Raw genomic sequence first — 10,181 nt, 5'->3', positions numbered from 1 at the left:
GAGAAAAAAATTGAGCTTTATTCGATCACAAACCTTAAAAACTAATCTAGTTATCAGTTACGAATATGAAGACCACAGTTTTTATACTCTCCTATTTAGTAGTTATAATTTTTTTAAAACGATAAAAAAAATTAAATTAAATGTGAAAAAAACAATATTTATATGATTCTATAATTTTTTAAAAATTAATGAATGTGTTCCTAACGGTTTATCTTTTTTTATATATATATGTTTGCAAAGATTTTGTTAAATTTTTTTATTCATTTTAATGTATTTAGGTATTTTCTTTTGTCAACCAGTATTTAACTCATTATCATGACTATTTTTTATTTTAAAAAAATTAAAAAAAAGTATCGTGTGCTAATTATATGAACTATTTTATTTATTTATTTAGATTATATGTATCATTCTCTATAAAATAATCATATAAATATTTTAAAAAATATTTAAAATAATTATAAGTAAAGTAATTTGATTTAAAAAATGTAAAAATATACAATTTATTGTATTTTAATATAGTTATTATTTTAAAAAAGTATTATTTATTACTTTTTTAATTAGAACCTAAGCATAGTAATTAGAAAAATCTTTAAAATAATAAATATTTAAATTCTCTTAAATAAAAGTTTAAATTTTGCATTAAAAATTTCCTCCAACGAAGACCTAAATAAAAAATAGGCTGTAACAAAAAAATAAAAATAAAAACTAGGCTGGCAAACATTTGGGTTTGTTTCCTTATTTACCTCAAAAAGGTTTCATCAAAATATCCGGCTGTTACATTACAACATGATTACTCACATTTATTGTTAGTACCACTCTTCATCCCTCATTTCTCCACTCTACTTCGTCACTCAAATAATTATTCATCATCCATCATCCATCATCCATCATCCATCATCCATGACCATAACATTCCAAATCTGAAGAACCTTCACATTGATCCAATGGCCGCAGCCTTAGAGTGCTGGTCAAGCCGCACCACCACCACCACCGGGGACGATGACATGGTAGAACAAGTCCTCATGAGGACCCACCATAGATCCGAGGGTACCTCTCCCAAAGACTCACCTTTCCCTGTCCACAAAAAGCTTCAGAAACTCACTCGTAACGTCTCTGAAGCCATTGCTTCCTTCAAAAACTCCCTTAACCTTGATTCTCCACCCTCTTCTTCTTCTTCTTCCAAAAACGATGCTTCTTCTCGGAAACTCGCTTGGGGCACCGTTGTTCGCAGCCTCACTCAGCTCTACCCTGGAAGCCAGCTTCCTGAGAAACTCATGTCCAACATTCGCAAACACTATGATTCATTGCCTCTCAGGTCTCTGTTTAGCAAATGCCAACCACCCTTTTCATCAAGTTTCAACTTTTTCGCACACGTAACACTAATGCTTCGTTTCAATTCCCCCTTTTCCCACATGGGTTTTGCTTATTTTAATCCAAAGTTCACTTCTTTAGCTTTACACAACTTAAAACACGACTCATGGAATCAAGGGTGTTTTTTTCTTCTTCTCTTTATTGTTATACCGTTTCACACACTTCACACCAATGCTTCATCTTAATTCCCAGCTTTCCCTCATGCGTTTTGCTTATTTCAATCCCAAGTTCCCTCCTTTAGCTTTAAACAACTTGAAGTCTTCCAACTATGGGTGTTTTTGGTTCTTTTTATTCTTTGACCTTTTTGTTTAAAAAAGTTGTTTTTTCAATGTTTTACAGTTATGCACAGGCTGAGTTTGATATGAAAGATGTCTTTCTTCACATAAAGTTGATGGAGCAAGCTTCAGAGAGTGACCACCCTGCCATTTTGATTCAGGAGTGTGATGATGAAAATCGAGGGTCGGCGTTGAAGCTAACTTTTGCTTGCAACTCTACAATTTCGTGGCCTGCAATGTCTGGTGCGTTGAATAGTTCCTTCATTTGTTGCAAGAAGGTGCAGATCTTTGAGAAGAAAGGTTTTACCTTGGGGGTTATGCTTCTTGTTGTTCAGTTTGGGCATGATAAAATGTTGAGGACCAGGGTTGAAAACTCTTTGAAGTTCGCCATGAGGAAGCCCAAAACAAACGCTGTGAAGCTTCCCTTTGGGCTTTGTGGGTGCCACGAAGAGAATTCCAAGGGGAGAGAACTTGTGGAGATTGAAGAAGATGCTGGTGATGCTTACCGTGGAAGGGAGTTTGAGAATTCAAGCCCAAAGGTTCAGCTTCAGTTGCCCTTGCCTTCTTCATCTTTTGTTGTATCTGTGGATGAATGGCAGACAATAAAGTCAGGTGGGGATGAGATTGAGAAATGGTTGTTGAACTCAGATAGTGTTGAGTTCGTTGAACAGATTGGACCCAGTTCTTATAAAGGGGTATATATGGGGAAAAGGGTTGGGATTGGGAAGCTGAAAGGGTGTGATAAGGGAAACTCTTACGAGTTTGAGCTCCACAAGGATCTGCTAGAACTGATGACTTGTGGTCATAGAAACATTCTTCAGTTCGGTGGCATTTGTGTGGATGATAATCACGGGTTGTGTGTGGTGACTAAATTCATGGATGGTGGGTCTGTTCATGACTTATTGTTGAAGAACAAGAAGCTTCAGACTAAGGATATTTTGAGAATTGCAGTTGATGTAGCTGAGGGGATCAAGTTCATGAATGACCATGGTGTTGCATATAGAGACCTTAATACACAGAGGATTCTGTTGGATAGGCATGGGAATGCTTGTTTGGGAGATATGGGTATAGTCACTGCCTGCAAGAGTGTTGGAGAAGCAATGGAGTATGAAACTGATGGTTATAGGTGGCTTGCTCCAGAGGTTTGCCCTTGCACCTATCAATTAACACTCATTTTAAGTCAGCAAAATACTTGTTCCAATTATGCAAAGTTGTGTCACACGAATATGTTCCATAGTCATATGCAGTTCTGTGATGCCTTTTTTCATTCATCATCCATAATATTCTCCAGCTGAGCAGTTTTTCCTAATAAAAAAAAATAATTTAAAGATTGGTAACTCAATTTGGTATCTATCCCTTTTAAGAGTTAGGGTCCCTCTCCTTCTAGTTTGACACCTAGACAGACACCTAATCTAAATCCTCTTGGCTTTTAGGTAAGATATATGGTTGTGACTTTGCTTTTATGCCTTTTACCTACTGGTGCAGAAAATCTTTTGACACGTAACGATCTGGTTTTGAATATAGGGTGAGAAAATGCTCATGGATTTGCTATATGCTTTCTCAATGAAATAATTTCTTTTATATGCACCCTTATTCTCAGTGACTTAGAAAGTTTTTGACTTTGGCACTGATTAAAAGCAGTGGTAGAATCATAATTCTATTCAACATGGAAAAGAAAAAGATTTTCTGCTTGTGATGCTTATTTAGCCAACCTGGTGTGCTCAATGCTCATCCAGGAATGTTAGAACTTTACCAATTTACCACGTTGTTTCTAGCAGTCTAGCACTAACAGTATCTTAAAACGTTTCATTATATTATATGCTTATGCATGCATGAAGAATGGAAGAAATGTTTTTAACAATTGCATTGTTAATCTGTAATCTATAATTGTCCCCAGATGATGGTCAGCAAAAGTAATGTCTAGGGTTAGGATAATTTGATTTATAAATTTTCTTCTCTCTCTTTCTGTACACACACACACACACATATATATATAGTAGCTAGTTCAGTGACAGATTCCAGTCTTAAGCATTTTAACTCTTTCATCTTTATTTGTCTGTTCTTGATGGTTTATGGCCCCGCTTGTTTAAAAGTTGAGTATAATTGATTTTTATTAAATTAATTTTGAACCATTGAACTTAATTAGGATATGTCACAAAATTAATTTTAGCCACATTTTTATCGAAACGTGTTTTTTATTAGAATGTGTGAGAATTGATTTAACAATTACTTTGTACAACTAGAAAATGGCATACTTTTCAATTGGAGATCAATTTATAGTAACTTTTGTGAGTATTTTTCACCTGAAAAAATGCTGTTTGGATCTTTTGTATGTAAAGCAATGCAGAACTAACCTACATTTAAAAGAAACTTTATGTCACTTGTCCTGGCATCATTGTTTGAGCATGCCTAATAACATGTCTTAATAATAATTGTTTTCTTCCTTTCACTTTATAGTGTATAACTTTATTTAAGCACTCGTGTATGTCATTAGAGAAATAAGTGTGCTTCTGTAATGCCAATTACACCAGAATTAATTATGCACTGGAGCCCGCATGTCTTAAGGCTTTAACATGATTTTTGTCCCAGTATTCTAGCTATTTGTCCTATTGATAAAGCTACTCATAAAGCCCTCACACCTCGTGCGCAGGCAGAAAAAAACATACAGAAACTATGTACTAAAGCCATTCATTCAAAAAGAAAAGTGAGAACTGAATAGAAAGACACGCCATAAATCAAAATATTTACTCACAAGAGTGGTTTTTGGTTGTTGTGCATAAACAAGGTGCTTTTCATGCTTTATTAGTAACAGTCTTACAACAGAAGATCTCGTTACACATCAACTACAATCACTCATTCACATGAGTATAGGTGATAAACATTGATTTTTGTCCAACCAAGCCCACCTACACACACAAATGAGTGAAACTACAAGCTGCCACTGGAATAGATTTGTAGTTGTGTACTAATAATATGTGTGTGCATGTGATGTACTGTATCTAGACTTCTTTTTGTTTGGGGTGCATGATATTTTCTTAGAATAATGATATAAAAAATTTGCAAGAATTCACCTCAGACTTAGTAATAATTTTCCTTATAATCTAAAAGAAAATGGAAAAAGCTCTAGTGACAGTGAATTGTTGTACCTTTGTCTAGTTAATCATTTCATCATTACTATTGCTACCGATACTACTACTATTACGTTGTTGTTGTTATTTTTGTGTAATAGCAAATAAATTTTTTGATATTTGGTGCACTTTTTTTTTATTAAAAAATTATATTAGTTACCTTGACCTCATGCTGACTAGTTTTATTCACTTTCTGGTTTTGTTGGGCTGAAAACAGATAATTGCAGGGGACCCAGAGAATGTGACAGAGACATGGATGAGTAATGTTTATAGTTTTGGGATGGTAATTTGGGAGATGGTAACTGGTGAAGCTGCTTATTCTTCATTTTCACCGGTGCAAGCAGCAGTTGGAATTGCTGCATGTGGCCTTAGACCTGAAATTCCCAAAGATTGCCATCAAAATCTAAAATATATTATGACAAAGTGCTGGAACAACACCCCTTCAAAACGTCCTCACTTCTCTGAAATTTTAGCTATATTGTTGCGACCAAACAACAATAGATAAACTTCTATATATTATATTATAGGCCTTTGTGGAACTTAGTCTGTTGATAAGAAAATGATCACAAGTTCATGTAAAAACATGAATCCCCTTCCTCATATAGCTGTAATGAAGATGTAAATTTTCTACTTTTTGCAATCCTGTACCATCGCTTCATGGCATCATAAAATTTTCAAATTTCTTTGTCATCATAATTTTACTGTTGTCCTTTTTAAGATTCTGTTGACAATAAAATTATGAAAAATGTTAGTTTTAACTTTTAAAGCTGATGATGAGCAAGTAAAAGTAATAAGTTTTAATCGAAAAAGAACTTATTTATTATCTTGAAAACATGGAAGCGTAATAAATATTATATTTATAAATATTTAAATTTAACTTTTAAATATGATATTAATAAAATCATAAAATTATTACAATGAAAATACTTAAGTATAATATTTTAAGTATTTTTAGTAGAATGTTTTAAAATTAAAATTAGAGTATTAATAGTGGTCAACATTAATTATAAAAAACATAGTGAACATCACTTATTTTGTCCTACTGCATTAGTCTTCAGATCTCTGAGTGGTAATCTAGGAGCATTTTCTTGTGAAATCTAGGATAATTTTCTGAGGAATACTAAAGGCAAAGGATGACACGTTTTGGGGGCCTGACAGTGGTCATTTCGTTGGTTCTTCTTTTGTTTGATTCACGGTGGCTATCCTAAGGGGATCAGAAATGGGTCCCATTTGATTTTATGTTTCTTCAGTGGTGAAATAATCCAACCTTTTCGCTACGAAGTGATGTGTTTTCTGTTTGTGCCAGGCACAATTATTTTTACCCATATCTGCTCCCATGATCCATTGAGCCGTTGACAAGTTTATATTTAATGGAGTAATGCATTGTGAATCACATTACTGTCATCACTATTCTTCTGTATGCATTAACCAGAAATTTTATCCACAGGACAAAGCAATTCTTTAAATATTTATTGGTTGGTAGGGAAGATGGATCAACCTTCACCGCATATTTATAATTTAATATTTATACAACTGTTGGAAGTGTATATAAACTATTGCTATTTTAAAAATTACTCAATAATAAGGTTAATTTAATTTTACAAATTAACTCATAAAATGAGATTTACTTAAGTTTAATAAGAAATATTATTATGTCCTGAATTGAAGTGAAACATCTTAATAAACATTATAAAAAAAAAACCACGTAGGTATATATTTGTTTTGACATCTTCACTTTTTTAAGAGATTGCACCATTAGAAGGAAATATGAGACAATTTTTTAGTGGTGATGTCTTACAATTCCCGGGAGTTAAATTTGTTTTCTTTAGATTAATTGATCATTAGTACACTCTTTATTATTAGTTAAATTTTATTAAAAGATAAATATTAATTTAAAAGTGAGATTTTTATAATTTTTAATAAAGTTTAACTAATAATAAAAAGTATGTTAAAAAGTATTATTAAAATTATTCCGCTATAGATATAATGTAAGGAAGAGTTATTCTAATTGTTTTTTAGTTTTTGTTGGTTAAACAAAAACAATGACTTTAGGAACAATTATATCAATGGTTATATAGCATGCTTCTTAATCTTCACTTGCTTTTTTTAGAAATATGATTTATTTTAAATGACGATAAGGTGATTGATGGGAACAAATTAGCTTTTATCGAACTAAGTGAATAAATACATAAAGACAAATCAATAATTATTATTGTAAAACGACTATTCATTTCTCGAAGATGTCTACATAATTCGTATTTGAAATGATGATAAATTATGCATATCACAGGATAATGAAACTTTGGTGAACGATGAGTGCTAACAATTATTTCCCATAATTTTTTTGTTGTACATTGTAAACTCATTCCACTCAAAATAAAGTTCTACGTTTAGTTGACATCACAAAGTAAAAGCGAACTCAAAAAGTTAACATTGAAGTGTCAAAAATATTATATCTAAATCTAGGAATATTCGAGGGATGAATTGAGATATATTTAGTTTGATAGTTAATTATTTAAATCAAATTAAATTAGACTTAAACTCAATAATGTACAATATAAGATTAAAGTAATTTGATTAGTTGACATAATATATAAGTTTTAAATTTGTTAAATAAAAAGAACAACCACACATCATAAAAATACTATTAAATTTTTAATTTGATTCAACGATGAATGATTTTACAAACGCAGATTTATTAAGATTGTTATGAATTTGTGCATGTATAATTTTTTCTCCTCTTCTCTCATAAAAATGAGAACTCTCTTACTCTAATTACTTATCTCTCTTTAACTTTTGAGTCTCCAACATAAGATAAAAAAGATAAATATAACCTTTCTCGTTTTAACTATTGAGCTCTTGTTATAAAATGGAAAATATAAATATGATATTTTTTACACATAATTCTAAAGACTAATCTCCACTTTTACAAGTGAGTTTGCTCATTTTAAATATTTTCTCCACATATAATATGAGCCCTGATATCTAGCATAACTCGCATTAAAAAAAAAAAAACGCTAAAGTAAAGAGGATCTTGAGTTTATTTGAACTTATCACAGTTTACTTCAAATGGAATAGGTCCTACAAATAATCTAATGTAAATCCAATGGTATGCTTTGACCAACAAGAAAATAACAATAGTAAAATACTTCAGTGGGCATCTAAAAAGAGTGAAATTGGGGAGAGAAGGTGAGTGGTCCAAACACTAAGGTGTGGTGTCTTGGTTTAGATGTTTGAAGCTTTGAATAAGAAAAGATTGGTAAGGATAGAGGCATGATATTTATTGTAGGAGCAGTGTAAATATGATAAGGTAAAAAAGATGAAAAGGACAAAAGATGAATAAATTCTATCGGACAAAGAACGAAGGCGATTCGTTCTTGCTCGTATCACAATGTAGCAACCCTACTTTACTTGGATGATGTGCTTTTAAAAATGTTATCTTTGGATTATGAGCCTTTAATCCAAGAATCATTGGTCGATTACTATTATATGATTTCTATCTCCCTCCCTCCCTCTCTCTCTCTCTCTCTCTATATATATATATATATAAACAAATTTCTATTTTCAATCTTTAATTATAAAATTAAATCTTAATTTTGACTTTTTAATTTTAATTATTATTTTACCATTTTTATACTTTTTTTAATTATAAAATAGTTATTTAAACATTACACATATAAATACAAATGTTAATATTATATTAAACATAAATATTTATTTATGATATAATAATTAAAATTTTACTATGATGTGAACTTTTTTTAATTATATTATTAATTATAATATTTTTTTTTATATATGTTTCAAACATAACATAAATTATCTGTTGTTTAAATTTTGATGCAAGAAAGAATGTAGTTTTTAAATGTTTTAAATATGTATTTTTATATATAGTTAATATATTTTTATATAGTAAAGTTATTTTTACAATTGTTTTAAGAATTATATATTAAATTATTTATAATATTTTAATTATTATTAGTCAAATTAAAATATATAATATATATAACTTTAAAATACTTATTATAAAAAGTAATCATTTTTATTAATATAACGATAGAAAAGTATATTGTCATATCAATAAAATTTATTATAATTTATTAATTAAAATTTTTATAAAAACTAATTAACAATAAGATTTGTATTTTTATAATAATTTTATTATTAATTATTTTAAATAAAGTTAATTTGATCGATGTGAGTGAAAATTAAATCCAGTTTATGTGAAAGTTGACCATGTGCATTCAATTACATTGAGAGACAATATAATATGTATTGTTTTTTTTACTGCCAACTATATTATATATTGTTATACACGATTAACATTATTACGGTTACCTTTCTTCTTAAATTTTTAGTTTTTTTTTTTTTTTTTCTAAAAGCAATGGTAAAAAAGTATGTTGAAGTTCGTCACGTGTGTAATTGATTTTGAATTTTTTTAACCATGATAGATTAATTGATATTTGTGTAAGTTAATTCACAATCTGATTATAAGACAAAAACTCTTGTTTGGATCTTATAAATGAATAACATTTTTTTTACGACTATTCGACAAATTCGGGTTAACCTTAACAAAATCAATGTGAATGACAACACTTTATTTTTTAACTTTTAATTTAATTGTATTTTAAAGATTAAATTTGACACTACAACTTAAGTATAAACAATTATTTATGTTATATTCGATGGTGCGACAAGTATATTAAAAAAAAAAGCTATGTGGATTTTTTTTTTAAATTTAAATTTTATTTATGTAATGGAAAACATTTTTCTTGATTTTAGAAGAGCCCACCATTAAAATAAATTTTAAAATACATCCATGAAAAAACAGAGAAAAAAGTAACTGAAAAAACAAAGACCGCAAGATTGAATGGTTATTTCAAAAGGAAAAAAAAAAAGACTTATAGGTGGGTGGCTTAACATTCTTAAAACCAAATTTGTATCTCATTTTGTATTCAGAATGGCTTATGATTTAAACAGTTAAAAAATATAAAATCAAAATATTCATCTTACAATAAGTAAAAGTCAACATTCAATAATTCTCAATCTATCTCGTTAACATACAAACATAACATTTGTTTCGAAATTGTTTTTTTAAACATTTTAAAACAAAATCAATGTTTTAAAAAGTTATAATAATTGTGTTTATCTTTTTGTGAAATAGAAGACTAAAATCTGTTAATTAAAATATTAATTAAAAAATCTACATCACAAAAAGAAGCCTAAAGAAATAAATCTTACATCATACTTTTTTTTCGCAATATTAATTTCATTTGACTTAATGCATAAGACCATGTTTGTTTGGGGATTGAAATAAAATTTTACCCTTTACAAACTACGTTAACAGAATTTTTACAAAAAGACATTTGCTTTGGTCCAGACGGAGGTTATAAATGAAAAAAATAAA

At 29.6% G+C, this 10,181-nt stretch overlaps 1 protein-coding gene across 1 annotated transcript; it reads left to right on the top strand.

Annotated features, from left to right (window-relative positions):
- The first annotated feature begins 842 nt into the window (after positions 1-842).
- Positions 843-5,411, top strand: LOC113846748 (fibroblast growth factor receptor 2-like). The gene is made up of 3 exons (XM_027475347.1): positions 843-1,315; positions 1,711-2,788; positions 4,992-5,411. Exons 1-3 carry the CDS (start codon positions 945-947, stop codon positions 5,277-5,279), a joined length of 1,737 nt encoding a protein of 578 aa, XP_027331148.1. The 5' UTR covers positions 843-944; the 3' UTR covers positions 5,280-5,411.
- The last annotated feature ends 4,770 nt before the right edge of the window (positions 5,412-10,181 follow it).

The sequence above is a fragment of the Abrus precatorius genome, unplaced genomic scaffold (genome assembly GCF_003935025.1).
Source record: "Abrus precatorius isolate BTA unplaced genomic scaffold, Abrus_2018 Scaffold8, whole genome shotgun sequence".
Taxonomy (NCBI): domain Eukaryota; kingdom Viridiplantae; phylum Streptophyta; class Magnoliopsida; order Fabales; family Fabaceae; genus Abrus; species Abrus precatorius.
The sequence above is the reverse complement of the archived record's forward strand: the minus strand, read 5'-3'. Positions and strand labels throughout refer to the sequence as shown.